We start from the raw sequence: 25,366 nt of genomic DNA on the forward strand, positions 1-25,366 counted from the left end.
GAAACTTTGCTTAAACAAGTGCAAATCAGCGCAAATGCAGTGCTTATGTAGCAAACTGATTTAAATAAATAGCCAATAAAAAAGCTCAAACCTGAGCTCTGTTCCAGCAGCCTTCAATCAGATGACTTCTAATTGTGCACTCCTGCCACTAGGGTGCAGGGGAACCCTCTCCAACAAAAGATGGCCAGGTTTAGTGCTCAGGTTATACAAACAGAACTAGCATAGCTCTCAACCTTCCATGTCCAAAATGAGGAACACTAGCCCTCAATGTGGAACAAATGGGCAAAATGTGGAACACATACTAATGGCTTACTAACAACTTCAAGTAGGAAGGTCATAGGATGGTTACAATATGCTGTTTTTACTTATAGAGAAGATCTTTTAATGAATTAATATGATTCATTTCTATTTACAATGGATTTCACTTAAAAAAAATTCCTAACACTGAATGTGTGACAGAGTCTTTCAATGTGGAACTTTGAGGAACATGAACTTTTTAAGACCTCAAATGAGGTACGTTTCTTGTAATGAGGTACACTTGAGAGGTATGAGAACTAGATTCAGCAGGTCTGAATATAGTCTATGCTACAGCAAACAAAGTGCAATATTTTACATACAATATTTAAACAGTTAGCGGTTTTAAAATCCAAGTAGTTTTGAGTCTGAGTAACTCCAGCTTTAACCAAAGCACTGAATTCAAGACTGGAGTCCATGTAACACGGGACTACATGTGGCATAAGGCAGAAAAGCAGTCGCTTGCATTTACAGCTTGGACATACTGTCAGACATTGTCTAAATGAGAAGATTTGGAAAGATGTTCTGTACCAGTGAGTTTATGGGCAACCAAGATGGGAGTTGGCTAGCCAATGAAGCTCATCTCAACAGATCTGAGCTTTGGGTGGAGGGGTCATGTTATATATATATATACCCCCCCATGACTACTGTGAGGTATATGGAACTGACGTTTTGCAGCTGTCTGGAAGAAGGCTCCACAACTGTGTATGGCAGAGGCCACACCCTCCATTCAATAAAAGGGAAGGTTAAACAGTTAGTCAGAGACATTTGGCTCTCACTGTAGAAAAGTACTGTAGACAGACGATCACTGTCTGAATGATAAAGCAACAGATGCAAGCAAGAAAGTATATTAAGGCCAGGGGCCTAATAGAAACATGAACTTTGCTGGAGCAAAGAGTTTTGCTCAATTAAAATTTGAAATGTAATGAAAAAGTGCAAAAACCTGTTTGCATTATGTGAGAAAAAACAGTTGAGGTTATTCTGTTAATCTGTTTATGTTCAGGAAATCTTTTTGATGGTGTTCTAGAGTATGTCTGAAAGACCAGGCAGACTACTGGAGAGGGACATGGGCTTCAAGTCCCTGGAAAATACTACAGTATCTGTTTTTGTTTTTCCCACCCCTACTCTCAGATCAGCTCTTCACACCATCTAGAACACTTCTTTCTTGTGTTTCTATATCTTATCTTACCCTTCAGCTTTTTTATCCATCCTTTCAATATACTGTAACTGGCCAAAACTGCATTGAAATACCTGAAGTAAGCCAGGGGTGTGGGGGGAGCTAGGCCCCATAAACCCAATCAATCGTTGCCTGAATAAAAATCTTGATTAAGAAAAGAAGTTCAGTCAATTTCTTTCAAGGAAGAAATAAGCTGAGTTGAAGGTCTATTGTGCAAAGCAGACAAAATTAGTATTTTCCAATAAAATTAAAACAAAAATACTTAGACTGCTACATAAGTCAGATGTGGAAATAGTGCCAGCCTTCCTAAAGTCCCCATACCACCTCAAAAAAAGCTTGTCATATTCTATGTACCCTTCTGGTGTTAGACTTTGACAAAAATGAAAGAACAAATGGCCACAATAATATATTATACATGTTTTGCTGTCATGCATATAGACAGTATATCTCTTCACCCCTACTCCAAAAAACAGCCACCTCCTTTGTACTCCTCTGATGTCAACTGGGATAAAAAAGATAAGACAAATTGGAGGAATACCAAGTCATCTGTGGCATAATTTTTGGGATGTTGGTAGAAACCAGAGCACCTGGATAAAACTCACATAGAGACAGGAAATCCATGTAGACTCCACAAAGACGGAGCCACAGCCAAGATCTCAGTGGACCAGGTGCAGTGACATGGCAACACTACTGTACCAGTAATCGGCTGCTTTCAAACACTTTCTCCCTACTTATTGTGCTAAATGATCTAATAATAAATAATAATAATAGTAATAATAACCCATTAGTTAACCAGTGCCTACCAGACCCACAGTTACTTTTCAGAGGCAACCTGGCAACAATGTCTGGTTAAGTGACTTGCTGAAGGTCACACAGTAGGTAAATGAGGGCTGAGATAATCAAATCCTACACCATAAAAACTACAGCTCACATCCTCAAAACCTCTGCACCAACAGCCAGATGGTGCCAATAAGAAGTCGAAAACTGAAATGTCTGTCAATATAAAGTGACTGCGGTCCTCAACAATTTACCAGAAAAACACAGACTAAAAATGAATCAAAATTAGTGACAGTCAGCAAAAATCAGATATATCCGAGCACTCTGAATTAATCGTATTACTGTTTCACTCAAAACAATAGCCACAGTAATAAAATCCAACTTGCTTCTTACAGATGCACACATTAATCCAACAAAGACACAAAAATGCCTGTATAGACTGACACACAGACAACTTACCTCACCAAGCAGTTACAGCTACTTTAAGTATGTATACCTCAGATGACTCACTTTGATGAAAACAATAATTATATTAAAGTATTTTTGTCTCACACAAACAGTACTCACAGCTTGTGTTCCAGTTTACTTCACACTAAGACATATCAGTCCTTCAACACCAGAATTACAACAAGCAGCAGGGCCTGTTTCAGAAACAGGCAGCCCCTGTACCCACTCCATACCTATAGTATCTAGTTTGATCCTGCCTGGATAAAATGAAAGTTTTATTAACATATTTGTGTTTCAGAGAAACAGCAGACACAGCTTTTATTCCAGTTTGCTATACCCCAATACATATTACTTCTGTAAAGTCAGTATTACAGCAGCAAACAGGACCAATCATTTCATAAACACGTAGCTTCCATTACCTACTGCCTTCCCATATACACATAGTATCTGGTCTGACCCTCAAAAGATAAAAAATGGTTACAGTAATGTATTACTTCTCATACAAATAGTAGCCACAAATTGTATTTTAGCTTGCTTTTCCCAAATACACATTAGTCCAGTAAAAAAAGAAGATATGTACCTACCATAACGTTCTATGTTAGTTGTCCATCTCGCCTTCCTTCTTGCTGTTTGGGTTTGGAGCCGATCCTCGGCTCTGACTCGGCCTACTTCTATAGCTCGAGAGCTGTTTACTGGCTCAAGGCTAACCCTTATCCCAGAATGCCCAGTGTCAGCTATCCAGATCTCATTTGTGATAGCGCACACTAGACATATAAAGTAACTGGTAACCTAAAAATTGATTTAGCAAAATAAAAGGTCAGAGTAAACTGTCATAAGCTTACCTGGCATGTGAACCAAGAAAAAGGAAATCAGCCAGTGAAACCATAGTGAACTCCTCTCAATTCTCCAGGAAGGGGGAAGGGGGAGACACAAGAAGGAAGGTGAGATGAAGGGCAACTAACATGGAACGCTATGGTAGGTACATGACTTCTTTATGTTAAGTTGTCCCATCTCGCCTTTGTTCTTGCTGTTTGGGACAGCGTCCCTAGCACTTAAAGACCTGGGGTGGCTCATTGGAACAAACTCTTCAGAACAGTGGAACCAAAGGAAGCCCTGCTTTGGGAGACCACGTCCACTTTGTAATGAGAGATAAAGGTATGAGGATTTGCCCAAGTGGCAGCTGCACAAATTGAGTCTATGGGCAATTTAGACTGAAAGGCTACAGAAGTGGCTAATGCTCTAGTAGAATGACCTTTTGATTTCCTGGTAGATCTTTATGCCTTAAATGATAAATAAAGGTAATGGTGTCAGATAACCATTTGGATAAGGTCACCTTAGAAACTGGAAGGCCTTGCTTATCGTGAGCATAAGAGAGAAATAACTCGTCTGACTTTCTTAGCTCTCTAGTCCTATGGAGGTAAAAATGTAATTGTCTGTGCACATCCAGTTGGTGAAGACTGTATTCTGCCTTGTTACTATGATTGGGAAAGAAGACAGGGAGATCAATGGATTGATTTAAATTGTTTTCTGAACAGACTTTTGGTATGAAGGATGGGCTGGTTCACAGAGAAACTCTATCTTTGTGAAACACCATATGAGGAGGATGAACACACAGTGCTTGGAGTTCTGAAACACGTCTAGCTGAGGTAATAGCAACCAGAAAATGTGTTTTCCAAGAAAGAGATTTTAATGGACATGATGCTGCTTGGTTCAAAGGGAGGCAGAATCAAAGAAGTCAAAACTAAATTGAGATCCCAAGGAGGAGGTGGATCCCTCACTGGAGGTCTGAGAAGAGATGTTCCTCTCATGAAGGCTTTGCAGAGCTTATGAGACATTATGCTAGAATTAAGAATTCCAATATGAAAATTAGATAAGGCAGCCAGTTGTACCCTGATGGTAGCAGCAGCTGCACCCAACTGAAAAAGATCTGCTAGAAATTCTAGAATTTGATGGATTGAGGCTGAAAAGGGATCTAAGTTTCTAGATTTTTCCCAGTATAAAAATCTTTTCCATTTGCTAACATAAGTCTTTCTTGTAGTTGAGTTATGAGAAGAAACAATATCACGAACTGGTGGGGAGATACTTGGGAGCCTGGCTAAGGTAGGAAGTGGAGTAACTAAGCTGTGAGCTTGAGAGTCTGAAGGGATTGGTGTAACCCACCTGACTGATGAATCAAAAGATCTGGCACTGGGTCCAGAATCCAAGGCAGGTCTAGGAGGTGGAGGTGCAGGAACGGAAACCATATCTGTCGAGGCCAATAGGGGACAATGAGGATCATTTTGCAACCCAACAATTTTGCTTTCTGTATGAGTCTTGGAATTAGGGGAAATTCATAAAGGAGTCCCTGAGGCCAATCGTGGACTAGAGCGTCCCTAGGTGTTTGACCTGGAGGAGGAAGCAGGGAGAAGTAGCTGCTGCATTTGTTGTTGAGAGGAGTGGCAAATAGATCGCAAGCAAGGCTGGCCCAATTTGCGGAAGATAAGATCCGCAACTTCCTGATTCAGAGACCACTCGCGAGGCAAGAGGATAGCCCTGCTGAGCCTGTCCGCTATAGCGTTGGATTTCCCAGGGATGTGCGTTGCTGTCAGAAAATGTTGGGAGGAAATCGCCAATTGCCAAAGTCTGAGGGCTTCTCGACACAAGGGGTAGGACCTGGTCCCGCCCTGCTTGTTGATGTACCACACAACTGACATGTTGTCTGTTTGTATCACAATAGTCCCAGAAGGAAGAGAGTCTTGAAGAGCTTGCAATGTTAGGAGCACCGCTCTCATCTCTAGGACACTGATATGCAGATGGTACTCATGAGGTTGCCACATGCCTTGGACTGTCCTGCCTAGATAATGCCCCCTCCTATCAGGGAGGTGTCTGTGGTCACTGTGGCTACCGGAGGGGGTTGTATGAACGGTCTGCCCTGAGTCACCAGTGGGGAGACCATCCACCAAGAGAGGTGCCTTTTGCATGTTTCTGTAATCAGGATCATGTGAGACATGGGTAGTTTCTGGAAGGACTACTGCATGAAAAGAAGCCACTGAAGGATTCTCGTGTGGTAACGCGCTAATAGAACAAGAAGAATGGCAGCTACCACGGAGCCTAGAGCTTCCAGGACATATCTGACTTGAATCTTTCTGCTCTACATTAGACGTGACACTTGTTGGCGAATAGTGAAAACTCTTTCCTGAGGTAACCTTGCAAACTTTTAGTTATGTACTCACCATAACTTCAGATGTTTGGGATCCATCTCGCCTACATTCTGAATGATGGGTTTATCCCAGGATGCACCACTACCAGTCCCCAGATCTAGTTTGTCCCAGATGAAACAAGATAAAACAGTAGAACTCAAAACCGTTCAATCTCTTCTGATCTCCAAGGCAGGGGAAGGGGGGTGATAGGAATGTGGCGAGATGGATCCCAAACATCTGAAGTTATGGTGAGTACATAACTAAAAAGATGTTTAGCACCTGAATCCTGGGAACCAAATGAAGCTCGTCCTCTAGATGCCACATCAATTTGTAGTGGGAAATGAAAGTGGATTGGTGGACCAAGTAGCGCAGCACAGAATTTATATAGCTTAGCTTGGAATGAAAAGCTATAGAAGTAGCCATAGCTCTGGTAGAATGAGCCTTGATAGATGTTGTGAAGAATAAGTCTGAGTTATGCAATCTCTGATCCATTTTGAGATAGTAGCTTTTGTGATGGTTTGGCCCAGTTTATTATCTGAGAAGGACACAAACAACTGGTCTGACTTCTGAAGTTGCTGAGTCCTGTCTAAATAGAAGCTGCCTGTGAACATCCAATTTATGAAGAGTGTATTCTGCTTCATTGGAGAATTTTGGGAAGAAATAGCTCTAGAGATTGTTGTAGGCAGAAACTAGAACAGACCTTGGGACAAAGGATGGATTAGGCCTAAGTGATACTCTATCCTTGTGGAAAAGGTGGCTTAATAGACAGGGCTTGAAGCTCTGAAACTCTTCTTGCAAGTAATTGCAACTAAGAAGGCAGTTTTCCAAGACAGATATTTTAACTCGCATGTAGCAGCCGGTTCGAAGGGGAGATAGTGCGCCAAGCACCAAATCAAGATCGAGGTGCAGGATGAAAAATTGGTGGTCTTAATAGGTTCGCACCTTTAATGAAAGTTTTGCATAGTCTGCTGCTCATCAAAGGAGGATCCAGGAATTTAGAGATAGCCGCTAGTTGGACTTTAATAGTTGAGACGGAAGATCCCTGATTAAACAAGGATGTTAAAAATTTCAAGACCTCTGGGACAGGAGCAGTGATAGGGTCTAAGCCCTTGAGTTGAGCCCAGATAGCAAACCTCTTCCACTTACTAAGGTACAATTTGTTAGTGGTGGGTTTGGGGTCAAGATAAAATGTGAACAACCTAACTAAAGTCGGAAGTGGAGGAGCCAAGCTGTCAATTTCAAAGATTGAAGGGACTGATGTGACTGATGGAGAATCAGGTCTAAAGTCCACGGATCGTCCACTGCATGCTTCTTCAGGTAGGAAACCACCAATCAGAATCATTGAAGACCCCAGTTGAGAGGCTTTTGAATAACTCTGGGAAGAAGCGGAATTGGAGGAAAGGCATAAAGTAGCCCTGTTGGCCAAGGTTGTGCTAGAGCATCCATGGCTGGTACTCCTGATGTGGGATCAAGGAGAAGAACCTTTGGCACTTGGTGTTTAATGGAGTTGCCCCCATCTCCTGAAAACCTGAGCTGCTACGGTGTGGTTTAGAGACCACTCGTGAGGAGAGAGAATTGTCCTGCTCAATTTGTCTGCCAATATATTTGACTTTCCGGGATGTGGGTCGCTACAGCCCATTCCCACACTCTCATGGCCTCTCTGCAAAGGGGGTATGATCTGGTCCCTCCTTGTTTGTTCAGATACCAAACCACCGACATGTTGTCTGTGTGGATGGCGATGATGCCCGAGGAAGAAACTTGTGTAAGGCTTGTAGGGATAGAAGTACAGCCCTCATCTCCAACACACTGATGTGGAGAAGAGCTGGCCTGGAAGCCAGGAGCCCTGAACTAGCCTGCCCAGACAATGCCCCCACCCTATCTGGGAGGCATCTGTCGTCAGGGTAACCACTGGAGAGGGAGAACAAAGGGTTTTCCTTGATCCAAATTGGATGTATATCCGTAATCATGATGTGATGATTGAGGAAGATCCTGAAAGGACCATTGAAGAATCCTCATGTGCAATCTTGCCAGAGGGACTAAAAGAACCCTGGCAGACTTTGAGCCTAGAACTAGTAGAACCATCCTGGCTGGGGCTTAGATCAGAGCTTGAACTTGGCCCTGTAAAGTTTGGATCCTCAGGAAGAAAGACAAGATCAATCTTGAGTCTATCTCTGCTCCTATGAACTTTATGCTGAGAGGGCAGCAAGACAGACTTTGACCAATTGAATGTAATCCCTAACACCCAGGAGATGGTGGCTTTGAGGTTGTCCATTAGTAGATGCCTGGTGGTGGCAAGATAGGGAAACACTTGGAATCCAAGACTTCTCAGGTGAGCCGTCACTACTGCCAAACACTTGGTGAACACCCTGGGGCTGTGGTGAGACCAAAGGGCAATGTGATAATAGGCATCAAACATCCTTCTCCAACAATGGGAGAATGGATTGTAACGTGACCATTAATTTGGATTCGTGACGGATTGGTTCAGTCTGCTGAGATCTGGTCTGTGGGGACCTAGCAGCTTTAAAGCTTCGCGGCTGCCATGTCCCTTTGACTGGGTGGTGGGTCCGGGATCCGCACCCATCTGTCCTGTGGGAGGCTGAAGATCCAGAATTGGGCCCCCTGCCGCCTCTGGGGGACGCCCTCCCTGAAAGGGTCCAAACAAGGAGGACCCATCAAAGGGTGAAGGAAGACTTGAAGGCCTCCAAGAACTGACACGCCTGTGCTTGGTTACCCCGCCCCTTCGGCCGCATAGGAAATGAGCCATAGCCAACTGAGAGCTAACCGACTGGGCTATCTGCTCAGGTCAGGGTGCGCTCCCGCACCTGTCCATACAGGATGGATGGTTTGGAGCCTCTGCCACGCCCTGTTGTGTAGCAGATGCCACCACCATGGCATCATGTTCACGCCTCGCCACAAAACTAACCAGAAGCTCGCCGAAGGGCGGAAAGATGTCTGCAAAGGAGACATCATCCGAGACGGACTGGGACCCCTCTGCATCATCCAGATCAGTGTCTGAAGTAATAGACTCGGGGAGTCAAGACAGCTCAGAAGAACCCTCAGGAGGAAGGTGCCGAAAGCCGGGAGATGGTCAAGGACTGGGGGCACTCCCTCATGGCTCTGAAAGCCGGACCCCAGAATCCTGGGAGTGTCCGAGATCTCCATCGTCAACAGCACCTGCTCCGGGAGCCAAGCAGTCGGAGGAGGAATGGAAACAAATTTTGGAAGACTGGGGACTGGAACAGTCTTAGGTGGACTTCGCCGAGGAGGAAGTGTCTGAGCGAACTTTTTCGGCTCCGAGCAGTGGAGCATGCCCCAGCTATCGGCCGCCGAGAGGAGGAGATATATGTGGAGGGTCGCATCACGTTCCGACCTCGGCTCAAGTCCCTTGAGCCAAGGAGAGGCCTGCCTTTGTTTCTTAGCGATCGGATCCGACGGACTGGTCGACGCCTTTTTCTTTTTGGCTGGAGAAGGAGAGGATGCCAAAGCTTCAGAATTAATTTATTTTTCCTCTCCTGGAGGACCCTTGAGGAAAAGCGTGACATACACTACATGATTCCTGTAAAGTGATGGACATTTTGAAGCTACATTTTACATTCTTGAAGCCGAGGCCCAGGGATTCTGCAATACTCTGAGTTAGTTAAACACAGCACAAACTCTGTAAATGTAATAATTTCTCTCAGTAGTTCCTCTTTAAGGAAGAGAAATATAAATGAAACAGAGAGAATGAAGAAAATCCTGACAGAAAACGAGACCACGCTCACTTGTTAGCTGCAAACGAGATCTGGGGACTGGGTGGTGCATCCTGTTTGGCATAGTGCGAGTCGGAGCCGAGATCGGCCCGAGCGAGTTGTGAGCCGAGGGATCGGCTCCGAACCCATCATTCAGAATGTAGGCGAGATAGGATCACATAACATCATCTGTTTTGTGTTTAATTCTGCTCCTATATATGTTAACAGATTAACAGGGCAACAAGGCAGATTTTTCGAAATTTACTGTAATGCCTAGTTGGGTGCAGGTTGATATTGTATAATCCCGTGCCTCTAAGAGTGGATGTCTAGTGGTAGCAGTGAGGAGCCAGTCATCTACATAGGGAAACACCTTGAATCCTTGATGTCTCAGGTGAGCCGTGACTACTGCCATACATTTGGTGAACACCATGGGGGCTGTGGTGAGAGCAAAGGGCAGAGCTCTGAACTGGTAATGACTGGCCCCTACCCGGAAGCGAAGAAATCTTCTGGAGCGTCTGTCAATTTTGATACGGTACTATGCATCCTGAAGATCTATAGAGCACATCCAATTGACCTGACCAAGAAAGGGGAGAATGGACTGCAGTATTACGATCCGGAACTTTTCTTTTTGTACAGATTGGTTCAATCTGCTGAGATCCGATATTGGTCTCCAGTCCCCATGTCTTTTTTGGTACTAAAAAGAATCTTGAGTAAGTTCCGGATCCTAGTTGGTCTGCGGGGGACTTCATGAATGGCTCTTTTTTTCTAGCAGTTTTGAGACTTGTATGACTTGTATATGGGATGGACTTTTTTGACTCTAGAGGGGGTTGATGGAAGGGAATTTTCTAACCTTCAGATATAATAGATAGTACCCATCGGTATCTTGTTAAATTTTGCCAGGCTTTTGAGTACAGTGTAAGTCTTCCCCCGACTGCCTCCAGAGGTGAGCAGTCAGGTAACCCATCAGGGATGCTGGAAGGGTTTGGCAGAGAGTTTCTCTGTCACCCTGATTTTGCGTTCCCCCTCCACCACAAGGGCGGTGTCTGCCATTGTTGTTTCCCCCTCTGCCCCTGGGGGAAAATCACCACGTGTGTCAGGCAAGGGTCCCTGGGATTTTCGAAACCACATCTTTCCACCCCTCTGACCTTTGGGATAAGGTCTGTTAGGAGTGGAAAAACAGACTCCCACAGCAGAGAGAGTCTTGCCTTCCTGCTCACCCCTGAGGCCCAAATAGCGAGGAGCCATCAAAGGGAGTATTTGTGAAGGACGCTCAAAAGGGTTCCGCAAATTGACACAGCCGCAACCAAGCATGTCTCCTGAGAGCCACTCCTGTACCTGCGGCTCTGCTCGCTCCATCGGCTGCATAGGAAATAAGCCTCATGGAGGAGTTGACTATTGAATTAAGAGTCGCAAGCTGGGAAGCTATTTTGGCTGATGCTCCCTCAGCTGTAGGATCTTGTAGGGTATCTCCAGGCTCTTTTAGGAGATCCCTTTGAAGTCATGTAAAATGAGAGAGATAATTCAGGGACCTCATGGAGAAGGTCGCTGAGGAAAACATTCACTTCCCATATCTGTCCATCGTCCTAGACTCTTTGTTTGGTGGATGGACAGATGAAGAAGTTTCTACTAACTCTTTCTTGGTGGCTGCTGCTACCACCATGGCATCAACTGGCACCCCTTTAGTGAGAAATTGTTGTCCTGGGGAGCTGTTATGAATTTATTTGGTCTCCTCGGAGTAGGTTCCAGAGAATCCGGAGCTGACCAAGCCTTTCGAGCCACTACAGACATGAGTGGATCGAAAGGTGGAGACACCCAGGAGGTGGAGGGTCGGGAACTGAATGACTCCAGGTATAAAGACTCGTCCTCGGGTAGGGGCTAGGGAAGACCAGCCACCCCTCTGCCTAAGCATTTCAAGGATATCCGAAAAGGAAACATCTTCTAAGAGGGACGTGAGGGAACCTTCCAATTTATCCAGGTCTGTATCTGAGGTGACAAACTCAGGGGAGTCTAGGTGCTTCCTCTTGCACTACTTCTTCCAGGGGAGGTCTGTGTGATCAGGGGAGGCCTTGGAAGAAGGATCACCCAGTGGGGTGTCCTGGGGCATAGGTTCCCTACGCTTCTGGGCCGGAGGAAGAGCAGAGGTTGGCACAGGCACCTTGAGGGATGGAGCCAATAGGGATGACAGTAGGGCTGTTTCAGGAGACAGCATACACTGCATGACATCGAAGGTGTCCCGACCCCGGGGCAAAGAAAGCTCTGGCTCCGAAGAGATGGGGTCCTTCTCTATGTCAAGGGTGACAGCTCCGAGGCTGATGTGGGAGCCAAGCTCACCTGTGCTGAAGCTCCGAGAGGGAGAGCGGGGTCAGACAATGGTCCAATGCCACTCACCCCCACGGAGCCAACGAGAGCGCTTCGGCGCCCAGATCCCTCAATGGACTGAACTGAGGTGATCGGAGCCGATGTCGGAACCAAAGAGGAGGTGATCAGTGTGGTCAGTTCTACTATCAGCGTGTCCATGGTCTCTGACTCCGAACTAAGTGTAGTCGGAGGAGGAATGGAGATAGAGGTGGATGGAGCTGCAACCCGCTGAGGTAAATGAATAAATAACTCCCAAACGCTAAAGGTGGTCTGTCCCAAAAACAGTCAATATTGGCAGAAAAAAGACAGAAAATCCACCCAAGGATGGCCAATCAACGAAATCCATAAATGTTCCAATTAAAATGTAGTCCTTTAATACGAATAAAACTTCGACTTGAAAATAAAATGAAAAATAAAAAAAGCTCAAAACTGCCCCTTGAAGATATCTGATAAGCGCTTTCGACTGTTATCTTCCTCAGATCGTATGATACGACATTTGTGGATTTCATTGATTGGCCATCCTTGGGTGGATTTTCTGTCTTTTTTCTGCCAATAGCAACCTGCTGAGGTGGGCTGGAAAGTAATTTCGCAAGGGCCTGTGACTTAAGCAACCTGCTGACTACTCTCTCCACGTCCTGATCTGATAACCTAGAGGATCGAGAGGAGTGGGATGAAGAGTGATGACTCTGTTCACTTCCTAGCAAGGGTGACTGTGGCACCAAATGGATCGGCTCCAATGAAGGAGACCTTGCTCGCTTGTGGCTCCAAGATAGCAGTTGGAGCCGAGGGAGTTGTCTTGTCGATGCTAGTTGGCACCGACAAACTTGGTTGTTCAAGCCCAAGAGTCTGTTCCGAAGATGGAGCTGATGACTTGACAGACTTAGAGGATTTCACTGGCTGAGAACCTTTAGCCGGGGAATCCTGTGGTTTCAATAATCCTCGAAGGATTAATTTGTTTTTGCGCTCCTGCAGTACCCTTGGACTAAATGCGTGACAGATAGAGCAGGAATCCTGCAGGTGCACAGCCCCTAAACAATAAACGCAGTTAGTGTGCCCATCTGTCAGATACATTTTCTGACAGCATGTCACACTTTTTGAAGCCGGAAACTTTGGCCTCTTTAGACATCTTTCAACAACTAAACTAAAGAAGCAAACAGTCTTTTTTTTTTTTTTTTTTTGAGAAAAACGAAAAAAGGAGAGCGGGGGGGGGGGACTCTCTAATTTAAACAAGTTCAGGGGAAACAGAAAGGCCTGCGAGTATGGAGTGATGGCCAACAAAGCACAACACGCAAGAAAAGGCGATAAGGGGATACAAAGAACTATATAGACAAAAGCTTGTTAAATTCTGAAGAACAAACAACAACAATAATAATAGAAAAAAACTATACTAAGCCTGAGCCAGTAACGAAGCAACCTCGCAGCTGTAGCAGCAAACAAGATCTGGGTAGCTGATGCTGGGCATTCTGAGATAAGGGTTAGCCTTGAGCCAGTAAACAGCTCTCGAGCTATAGAAGTAGGCCGATGATCGGCTCCGAACCCAAACAGCAAGAACGAAGGCAAGATGGGAAAACTTAACATCCAGGATTACAACAGCAAACAATAGGGTCAATCATTTCATCCAGAGAGACGCAATAACCATTACCTACATAATCTAGATTGACCCTGAAAGGAGAGAAAATAATGGTTACATTAATGATTTTTGTTTCACCTAAGTAATGGTCACAGCTTTCGCTCCAACTTGCTAGTCACAGCTTACACATCAAATTGCTTCACCCAAATACACAGTCTTTAAAGTTAGAATTACAACAGCAGGGTCAATCATTTCTTCTAAGTACAGCCCCCATACCCATTGCTTTCCAGCAGTATCTGGTTTTATACTAACAGGACAAAAAATGATTATATTTGTTTATTTTTGTCTCATACAAACAGTAGTCACAACAAGTATTCCAGCTTGTTTCACCCAAATACACTCTAGCCTGGAAAAGCCAGAATTACAGCAGCAGTTAGCAGGGTGAATTATTTCATCCACATTCAGATCTCAGACATTGTCTAGCCAAAGTATCTGATTTGACCCTGCCAGGATAAAAAATGATTACATTAAAATATTTTAGTTTCACAAACAGCAGTCACAGTTTGTATTTTAGCTTGATTAAACAAAACACAAACACACCTAAATTACATCAGCAAACTGCACTGCTAGTCCTGTCATCTACAGACAGCCCCAGTATCCATTGCTTGTCATAGTATCTGATTTGACCCTGCCAAAATTAAAAGAAATATAATGATTACACTAACATAGTTTTGTCTCTTTCAAACAGTAGCCACAACATGTCTATTCCAGCTTGTTTTACTCAAACATTAGTCCTGCAAAGCCCAAATTACAACAGTGACCTACACAGCCAATCATTTCATCTGCAAGCAGCCCCAGGACTCATTGCTAGTCATAGTATCTAGTTTGACCCTGCAAGTATTAAAAAAAAAAAACTTTCATGCAAATGTAACTACAACTTGCCTGCTTCAGCTTGATTCACCCAAATACAGATTAGTGCTACAAAAGTCCAAATTACAGCAGCAAGCTGCACATTAATCATTTTATCCTCAGACAATCCCAGAGCCCATTACTAGTAAATGGTTTCACCATGCAAGGATTAAAAAAAATAATGGTGGCAGTAACACTGTTTTGTCTTATACAAATAGTAAGACCTATCTGTTTCAGTCTGCTTCAGCCAAATAAACATTAGTGTTGCAAGGACTTAATGACAACAGCAAACGGTATGGCAAGCACTTCATCTACAGACAGTTCCACTATCTATCACTAGGCATAGTATTTGGGTTGACCCTCTCAGGGTTTAAAAAAATAATGGTTACAATGATACAGTTTTGTCTTATACAAACATTAGCAACAACGTTTCAGTTCCAGCTCGCTTTACTTAAATACACATTGGTCTTGCAAAGCAGTAATCACAACAGCAAACTGCAAATCAATCATTTGATCTACAAACAGCTTCAGTCCTCATTGTTAGCCATAGTATGTGATTAAAATCTTCCAGAATAAAAAAAAACAAAAAAACAATAGTTACAATAATGTATTTGTTTCACATAAACAGCAGTCACAGGTTGTATTCCAGCTTGATTCTCCCGAATACACAATCATGCAAAGCCCAAATTACAACATCCAACAACACTGACAATCATTTAATCTACAGACCCATAGCACACTGCTAGCCATAGTATCTGGTTTGGGCCTGCCAGGATTTAAAAAATGGTTACTCTAATGCAGTTTTGCCTCTTTAATTGATAGCCACAACTTGATTATTCCAGCTTGATTCACCAAAATACAGGGTAGTTTTGCAAAGTCCAAATTATAGTGGGAAATTAGATTGCAATAATTTCATCTACAGACAGCCCCAGTGCCCACTGCTAGACATTTTATCTGATTTAACCTTGCCAGAATAAAAATATAGTTATATTAATGTATTAGTTTCACATAAACAGTAGTTACAGCATGTATCCAGATTGATTCTCAAAAATACACATTAGTCCTGCAAATCTCAATAAGAGCAAACATTGTAGTTAATAATTTCATCTAGAGACAGTCCCTGTACCCAATTTATAATATCTGGTTTGACCTTCCCAGGAATAAAATAAACAGTGGTTACACAGATGTAGTTTTGTCTCATGCAAACAGTAGCCACAACGTGTCTGTTTCAGCTTGCTTCATTCAAATAAATACACATTAGTCATGCAAAGCCCGAATTACAACTGCAAACTGTGTGGCAATCACTTCATCTGCAGACAGACACAGTTTCCTTTTCTAGCCACAGTATTTGGTTTTACCTTGCTAGGACAAAAATTAATAATAAAGGTTACATTAATATATTTTTTCACACAAACAGTAACTACAACTTGCTTGCTTCACCTAAATATGCATTTGTCCTGCAAAGCACAAAGTACAACAGCAAACTGCATGACCAGTCATTTCATCTACAGACAGCCCCCATACTCATAAGGCATACTATCTGTTTGGGCACTGCCATGATTAAAAAAAAACTTACCTACTATAACCCAGATCTAGAATAAAAAGAAAAAGAACACTGACATTTACCATGACTCTCTCCTGCTTACCTCACAACACCACTAACAACTGACCTTCCAAATGTAATCTTGTGGCTTTTGGCTGCTGATCACAAATTGTGATTTTTCACTGAAAATTGGCATTCGCTACACCAGGAAAGTCAGTATTCATCATACCACCAAAAATGGCAGAGTTTATAATAAAATTGGGCTGTTGAAAAATGTTAAGCTCCCCTAGTCTCCCAGGTAAATCCACAACAAAGACTCTTGCCTTGTTTTATATGTTAGTCCCATTTGTAGGCAGCCTCGTGAGACAATACCATACCATGTTTTTAAGACTAGTACAGTCATTCCTCATGTTTGTGTATTAGGGTAGCACATAATATTGTGGTGGGGTGTTATACCTTGCAAAAATATTTTCTCTACAGGTTTTGAATGAAGAACATTACACGGGAGGAGTATATGTGCATACATAACCACATTACTTTTTACCTGTAAGAAAAAAAAGCACCATTTACAGTCAGACTCATCTAAAATATCTCTGTTATAGTTTACAAAGCATGTTCATCTCAAGAACACTTCCCCTTCCCAGCCTTCCCCTGTGTTTCTTTAATGTACACAGGCAACCTGCAAAGGGTTCATCTCCCAGGCCCTAGGTTGTAAAATGTTTCATCTCCCAAGTCCCTGGTTCACTTATCAAGAGTATCAGAACTTGTCAGAAATTTGGGATGCATGGTTAGGCTTAAAAAGGCCCTTGTGGTCATTAGCCTAGTAAACACCTATGAACCTAATCCCCAAATGCAGTAGCACTACCTATCAATAATCAAGAGTAGAAACCAGTCTATGTTTTATAAAGGAAAGAGTCGGTCACTGGCTTTTACTAATCACTTTTGTTAATTCATCCATTTCAGTGCTTCTTAACCAGGAAAGAAGATGAAACCTTGTAGAACAGAGACCCTCCAAAAACTCAAAAATATCTCCATTCCCACAAACACTCCTACTGTTACACGGGGACATCCACCCCAACCCTGGCCCCAATAATCCCCTCATCCACACCCTTTCTAACCAAAGTGCTAACAACTTCAGTTCACCTTTCTCTTCCAACTCCCTTTCTATAGCACACCTAAATATTCATAGCATCAACAATAAAATCACACAACTCCATGCTTTAATTGACCTCTAGGCATTTGATATCCTCTGTCTCACAAAAACCTGGCTTAAACCAGGTACCAGAGACAATGAAATCACTCCTCCTGGCTATAGCACTTTAAGGCAAGATCGTCTTAACAAAAAGGGTGGGGGAGTGGCCTTACTTTACAAATCACAACTGCAGGTGGCCTTAATTGACTCCCTGCCTCCCTCCCCAGCCAATGCTGAAATACTCTGTAGCAAATTCCAAGTAAATAAGAGCAAAGCCATTTATATAATATGTTCCTATATCCCTCCAGGTAATAAATTAAACACACTTGAAAATATTCTTAGCTGGGTCTCCTGTAGCTTTCCTCAAGAAACCATAATCTTAGGAGACTTTAATATTGATTGGAACTCCTGCATATCTCCCAAACCCACCCTTCACCTCAATCTCTTTAACTTTCAACAAACCATAAACTCCCCTACTAGAATTCCCAAATCAACCAATAAACAAGCCATCCTGGACTGGATATTGATCAACAATAATCCCCTCTCATATAAAACTGGAATACTCCCAGACAATATCAGCGACCATCTCCTCACCTACATCACTAAACAAAAAAATAACAATCTCAAACAGGCTAGCTATCGTACTGTACGTAACAAAAAAAACTTTAACCTTCCTACTTTCCTTAATGAACTCAAAGAATGTAACTGGTCAGCTCTAAAACACCTCCCACTTGATGAAGCAGTTACCCATTTCAACAACACTTTCCTACAAATTCTCGAGCGTCATGCCCCCTCTCGCTTAATTAGAATAGGATCCAAAGCTGCCCCTTGGCTTTCTAAAAAAAAACAAACAAACAATGCCATTAAGGAATAAACTATAGACAAAATGGAGAACCACTAAAAACCCAACTGACCATCAAAACTTCAAACACCTTAGAAATACTACAAAAAAACTCACCTATCTTGATAAAAAAAATTATTACCTTCAATATCAACAAAACCAAAATCACAACCACAAAAAATTCTGGTCAGGAATCAATAAACTGCTCCATCTAGGGAATACCAAAACACCTACACCAGCGAACTTAGCTCAGACCCCGCCCAATATAATAGCCAATACATTCAACAACTTCTTCTCTGAAACAGTCACCTCTCTAGCAAACACCATGACTCCCCCCTCTTCCCTTCAAAAGACCTCTCCTCAAAATAACACCCCCACTTTAAAATTTAGTATAGTCTCCACAACCCACATACATAAGTTACTCTCAAAACTTAAACCATGCACCCCTTCAGCCAACAAACTACCAGCTGAATATCTGCAATTAGCAGCAGCAGAACTAGCATACCCAGTCTCCATCTTAATTAACAGAACAATAACCAAATCTACTATTCCATCCTGCCGGAAAGTCTCCCATATCATTCCTCTGCATAAAGGAGGTAACACTAATAAACTTTCTAATTTCAGGCCTATAGCCCTACTATCTCCACTATCTAAAATTATGGAACGTTGTATACACCATCAACTCTTACATCATCTTTTGCAAAATAGCCTACTCGTAGACTCCCAACATGGTTTAAGGCCCTACCATAGCACTTCCACTGCCCTTCTCTCCTTCACAGACATGATCAACAAAAATTGCAATAACAACCTTTTCTCCTCTGCTTTATTCCTGGACCTCTCAAAAGCCTTTGATATGGTGAACCATCAACTTCTCCTAGACACTCTGAAATCTCTTTCACTTGACTCTTTGGCATTACACTGGTTTGACTCTTATTTGAAAGATAGAAAACAAGCAGTCCTCTGGGACAGCCATATATCCTCTCAGCTCCCAGTCACTATCGGAGTCCCTCAAGGATCCATCTTAGGTCCCCTTCTCTTCTCCATATTTATAAATAACCTGCCTACTTCACTCCCGACATCCACTTGTATTCAGTATGCTGATGATTCAGTTCTCATCTGTTCTGCTTTATCTCCAGCAGAACTTCACTCTTCCACACAAAAAATCTTTACGGCAGCAGAAAAATGGTTCCAACGTATCTGTCTCCTCCTTAATCCCAAAAAAAAAAAAAAAAAAAAACAAATTACTACTTTTCACCCCAACCCTTAAATCTGCCTCTATCTCCTTTTCCATTGTGTCTGACAATGGCACTATCATTAAACCTGATTGTTCCACTAAACTACTAGGTGTTACAATAGACAATCAACTAAACTTTGACTGCCACATTGATCTAACCATCAAGGCTGTTAATAAAAAGATAGGTGCCCTCTATAGACTTAAGCCCTTTCTTACTGCAACCATCAGAGTGTCTCTAGCCCAAACTCATCTCATCTCTACACTATTGTATGCCTCTCCATCTTTTATCAACCTTTCAAAAGCTAACCTTCAGAAACTAGCCACAGCCTACCATAGTATTGCCAGGTTTGCCACAGGTTCCCCATTTCGTACCCACCATTGTGTTAATCTCAAAAACCTTAACTGGCTTGAACTTCAAAATCGAATTCTCCTACATCAGTTAGTTATCATATATAAAATTCTCCATTACCCCTCTAATACACCCATACTTAATAACCTCATTGCCCCATACAAGAATCTTACTTTCCTTCGCTCAGCCAACAAACTTATAGTAGCCACTTTCAAATCTCATAATAAAGCAGGTGACTTTATTTACTAATGCTGTTGGCTCATACTGGAATAAACTCCCCATAGAACTGACCACTTTAGGCTCATCTCAACTTTTCAAAATCAACTAAGAAACTATTTTAAATCCCACTGGCTATGCCCCTGCTCTAATCCTGACTGAGCTCAGCAAACAATCCCTCTCTACAGTCCTCTCCATTCACTTCTACTTGCCTCTATCACTACTTCTACCCCTCTAGTGCAGTGCACCTAGCATCCCACCGCTTATTAATTTTCCTATACTATCTTTTCTCCTTATACTTGACATATTACTGCAACCTGTCATCTCTCCTTTTATTTAAACCTAGACGCTGATCCCTACTGTGCAAATCTCTATCTTAAAACTAGTGCCCTGGCACAAAATGTTTATCTTAATTTGCTAATAGTGTAAATATTTATAGACTCTACGTGCTACTATTTTCTCTCTTTTTCATTTTTTTAACAGTCCTACTCTTGCAAATATTATGGGATAATGATTCCTCACTATTTTTTAGTTTTTGTTAAAGTGTTCCTGTATTTCTTTATTTGCTTAAATGTTTGTATATTCCTGTGCTTTTTGTTTATTGTAAGTTACTAGTATATAGTGGAGCTTTTCTCCACGGGCCTCTGCTGAAAATGGACATGTATCCAGCCAGACTAGCCTGGTCAACAAATGTAAAATAAAATAAAAAAATAAAATAAAACCTTTGCCGTCAGGAAGAAACGCACAAGCCTGTGATAACCTCTAGTAAAATTTTGTCCAAATGGATATTGAGAAACAGATGAAAATATTCACATTCTCTGGAACCACTTCAAATCCCTTTCAAAACAAAATGTAAAGATTTTTTTTAATCTTAGATAAACTGTTTACTCTGACTGCTTACATCATTTCTGTGGATTAAAGAAGACCTTTAAATGGGTTCCTTCTCTGGTGAATTAATTCAGCTGCTCTAATGACATGCTGACCACCATTAACTTTTAACGCACCACGTAAGACACTGCCACAGTGGCATACATGCACAAATTTATGGAGTGTTGGCAGTGTAGGAAGTCAATTGGGAGAACTCATACTGCAAACAGTTCTACCATTATCATTGTGTTGTAACATTCACTTTACAAAAAGTAAAGAATTTATTTACATCACACCAACTTAAATGTAGGAATCAGGCATCTTTATGCAGCAGCAAAACCAGTCTTTGTTTAAGGGTTCCAACCCTGACTGAATACTGTCTTACTAAAATTACCAAAACTGGTCAAAGTGTGAGTGACATGTAGGTTTTGAAGCTCACACCAATCTTCCTCTTTGTTCACCTATGAAAGATGTACCTTTTCTACAGTACAATCATTTATCAATGGAACAAAATTGACGTTAGGATCAAAACACTCATGCCACATCTAACCCAGTTTAGTGATGCAACAGTAATGGTTTATGGGTCTCTAACTATAAACTTTTTCTGCATTTGTCTCTACGCAGACATATGTCTGACTGGGCTTGGCTTTATGCACAGAATATACATGTCTGTCTCTGCTTTTCCATGCAAGTGTGTAAGAAGGAAAATGTAAAATTACACAATGGATTTCTTCAATTGCAGGCATACTTGCATTTTTGTAAAGCAATAATGGCCTGAACCATTATATTCAGACTGCATAATTATCTAGAGTAATATTAAAAATATACCTGTAAAGATATGATTGGTCCCCCATTATTATACAAAAATGGTCTAATTTTTGGCAGCAGTACATTCATCCACTGGTCCACAGCTGCAAGATAATCTAAAATGAAAAAAATATATATAAACCTAAAGTCAGTCTGGTTTACAATTCATTCAGACATTACACTACATAAGAAAGGCAAGGTTGAGTATGAGCTAAAAGTTAATGTAAGAGAAAGATCCAGAAAGTGAAGATAATTAGCTAAAACCTTATTAATGCAATACCATGAAAATTAGCTAACAATTTCCAAGAGAAGTATGCAACATTAAACTAATGCATTTATTTTTGATTATTGGCTACCGTGTCTAACTGAACAGAAGCCAATTACTGAAGAGGCCAAGGGATAAATTATAGAAATGATTCTGATATGTATTTAATATTTATATATAGTAAGATATACACGCACAGAAACATCCATAGGCATGCGTACACCTACAAGTATCAACCATAATTAAGCCGGAGTTGAAGAACTCCATATCTATGTACATACACATTCCTGTCTATTATATTATAATAAATATCTATACATATATATATATCTAGGACGTTTGCTTGACTGAGTAAACGTCCAAATCCATAAAACCCGAACACACTTTAACAAAAGCGCTTTTATTGAAAAAGCGCTTTCGTTAAACTGTGTGACAAAACAAAAAAAAAAAAAAAAACACTTCATTTTAGCCCCCACACCCCCTGCAGCCCCCACACCCCATACTTTAATATTCTCCCTCTGAGACCGCACTACAGTGGGGAAAAGTGAAATTTCCCTTACCCGCACCGTAGTACAGCCTTGGCAACAGCCATACTTACGCGAAAGTGCCGCTTCGGTGAATGGCACTTTCTCATAAGTATGCCCGGCCGTTTGGATTTCAGTCGTTTGCTCAGTCGAACAAACGTCCTAGATCCATATATATATATATATATATATATATATATATATATATATATATGTATATATATATATATATATATATATATATATGGTTCCCTATCAGAAGCCTGAAACACTATAAGCTTGAAAATCAAAATCCTGAAACCAAAAGCCTGAAAACTCAAAATCCTGAAAACCCAAAATCCTGAAAACTCAAAATCCTGAAAACCCAAAATCCTGAAAACCCAAAATAGACATACTGACGTCATTGTTATGGCTTTGCTATTGTTAGCCCTGTGGTGTTAGGTCATGCGTTGGGTTCAGGTAAGTGTGCGGTTGGTTTTATGTTAGGGTTAGGGGAGGTTTAAGTGAGTTAGAGTTAGGGCGCAGGTTAGGCATGTATGCAATAGTGACAAAAATTAGGGTTAGGGGAGGTTTAAGTGAGTTAGGGTTAGGGCGCGGGTCAGGTGAGTGTGCGATAGTGACGGACCTTAGGGTTAGGGTTAGGGTCAAGGTCAGTCGGTAGATATTAGTGTCTTTGTATTGGCATATTAGCATTATTTGTGTTTTCAGGATTTTGAGTTTCAGGAATTTGGGTTTTCAGGATTTTGAGTTTTCAGGCTTTTGGTTTCAGGATTTTGATTTTCAAGCTTATAGTGTTTCAGGCTTCTGATAGGGAACCATATGTATATATACATATATATACATATATATATATATATATATATATCTATATATCTATATATGTGTGTGTGTGTGTATGTATACATATATATATATATATATATATATATATATATATATATATATATATATATATATGTATATGTATTAGTAAAATAGATCATCAGGCTATCTTTTATGTAATGTGACACTGACTACAAATCAGTGAGTCATACTGCATCATACTACATCACACACTAGTACTGGATTACCTGAACCCGCCACCCACCTGAGAATCCATGTGAAAATCCATTCCATAAGTGCACTAAGGCAGGGGCAGCTCATGGTTCTAGCTGCTTGGCTGCAGACCCTCCAATTAAAAAGAAAATAAATATTCTACTTTTTCAGAATTACCCACCTGTGTGGAGTTCCAAGGCAAGCAGAGAACAGGAAAAAAAAATCAGCTTAGTCCATTCCCTTGGGTATTTTCAAAACAGTCTAGCAACAAGCTTATTCCACCAATCCATGGATCTCTTTTACCTTTGTCTTGAGGATGCCAGAAATGTCACATTAAGCATCTGACCTGGCTTCTGTGATTGAGACAGCCCGAGACAAGTAATGAAAGGATTTAACCGGAACTGCTAAGAACGAGTGCAGGAACAATTTGTTTCAGGCAGTATTTCTGTTTCTGTCAGCAATTAGGAAAGTAAGAGTTTAATTTATAGAAGTCTGTGTGTGCGTGGAGGGGGTTATAGATATTCTCAACTGTCCCTGATTTTTGCAGAATGACTGACTTTGCCATATATTTTGTCTGCTCCTTGTAAAGTTTGTCAGATATATAAAATTAAATAATTTCACGCATACTGAAAATGAGAACATTTCTGATCTTATCAAACACCCACACCCACACAAAATGAACTGCAACATAGCTAAATCCATTATGTATGCAACTTGCAGAAAAGTATTTGCTTGTTTACTTTCCTTCTGGGATCAATGAATGGCCTACGAACTATGAACAGTCAAGTTTCACAAATCTGTCTTGCATAACCTTGAATAATGCATGTTGATATAACTGCATTATCTGAAGCATTATTTAATTTCTCTCTCTCTGTAGAGCTGTCCGTCAGTGTAAATCTGCATAACAGCTACTTGTTTTAACAGAAGCTGACTGAATGCGATTAAGAGACAATACATGCACAGTGTCAGTAAATGGGATCCTGTTCTAAAATTGATATATGCTATCAATTTTGTACCCTAAGAAGCAATCACAATTTCTAATGAATATTTTACAATTATATTAAAAATAAAGCAACTAAGATCCTTTAGTTATATGAAATACTATCCATGCAGCTTTACTTAGTACAATTTAGCAGAAGCCAGCTACAGCTTTTCCTATGTTCCCTCAAATCACTATAAAACAAGATTATGTTGATTCTTCTAAACTGAATAAAAATGTTACTTGAAAACAACTAAAATATATAAAAACATGTTCTTGGAAGGGGGGGGGGGGGTCTTCCATGTATGAAACTGCTGCGAGTAATGAAGATGTGTGTTTTGGACATTTTCAGAATTGTAGTAAAAAGATGCCAATGAAAACACAACTCATCTGAGTGTAGGATTTCATCAGCTGCTTATTTACTTAGTTTGAAAATATTATTGAACTAACTAAGAAAGTAATATTTAGATACTGTTTTATTAAGCTGCAGACATTTTTGAAATAATACACAAGAGAGATGATCTCTTTGAGATGCACTTCCTGGATAGTCTATCACAAACACATATACATACTGTCCTAAATATTTGGAGAATAACTCAATATTTTTGGCACATATTTTGGTCTTCAACCTGTAAAGTCTGTGGCTTTTCTGGGAAATGAGTAAGGATTATGTACAGTCACTAAATGAAAAAGCAAGCTAATGCAAAGCGTGTTATGTTGTCAAGCCTCTAATTATATAAAGGATGCAGCAGTCTCGTATTTTGATCCCCTGTCCATGATTATTTTAGCTTTAACTTTGATTTATGAACTAAGAGGCTGAGAGGTATGGGGGTGCAATGAGTTACACTATATATTCTGATAATGTGATGACAAGATAACCTGTATGCCTATAATTTATACAGGTATTCACGCCTTTGTTTGCAATCAAAGATCTGGGGTGTACAGTCATACAAGTGGCTTTAAACAACTGTCACGTGTGTGTGTGTGTGTGTGTGGGGGTGAAAATGCTTAGTTGTGTCTGTTTTTACAGAATTTCTCAGATTTTTTTGTTTGCCTCATATATTGATCTATTCCT

General features: G+C 41.2%; 1 protein-coding gene across 3 annotated transcripts in view; it reads right to left on the reverse strand.

The window, feature by feature from the left end:
• The window catches only part of LOC122796444 (beta-galactosidase-like), a 1,102,950-nt gene that overhangs the window by 622,414 nt on the left and 455,170 nt on the right, over positions 1-25,366 (reverse strand). For all 3 annotated transcript variants that reach the window (XM_044064918.1, XM_044064917.1, XM_044064919.1), the window contains exon 5: positions 21,510-21,604. In XM_044064918.1, the coding sequence (XP_043920853.1) occupies positions 21,510-21,604 (95 nt within the window). The remainder of the gene's footprint in view (positions 1-21,509; positions 21,605-25,366) is intronic.

The sequence above is a fragment of the Protopterus annectens genome, chromosome 3.part0 (assembly GCF_019279795.1).
Source record: "Protopterus annectens isolate FY-2018-M chromosome 3.part0, PAN1.0, whole genome shotgun sequence".
Classification (NCBI taxonomy): domain Eukaryota; kingdom Metazoa; phylum Chordata; order Ceratodontiformes; family Protopteridae; genus Protopterus; species Protopterus annectens.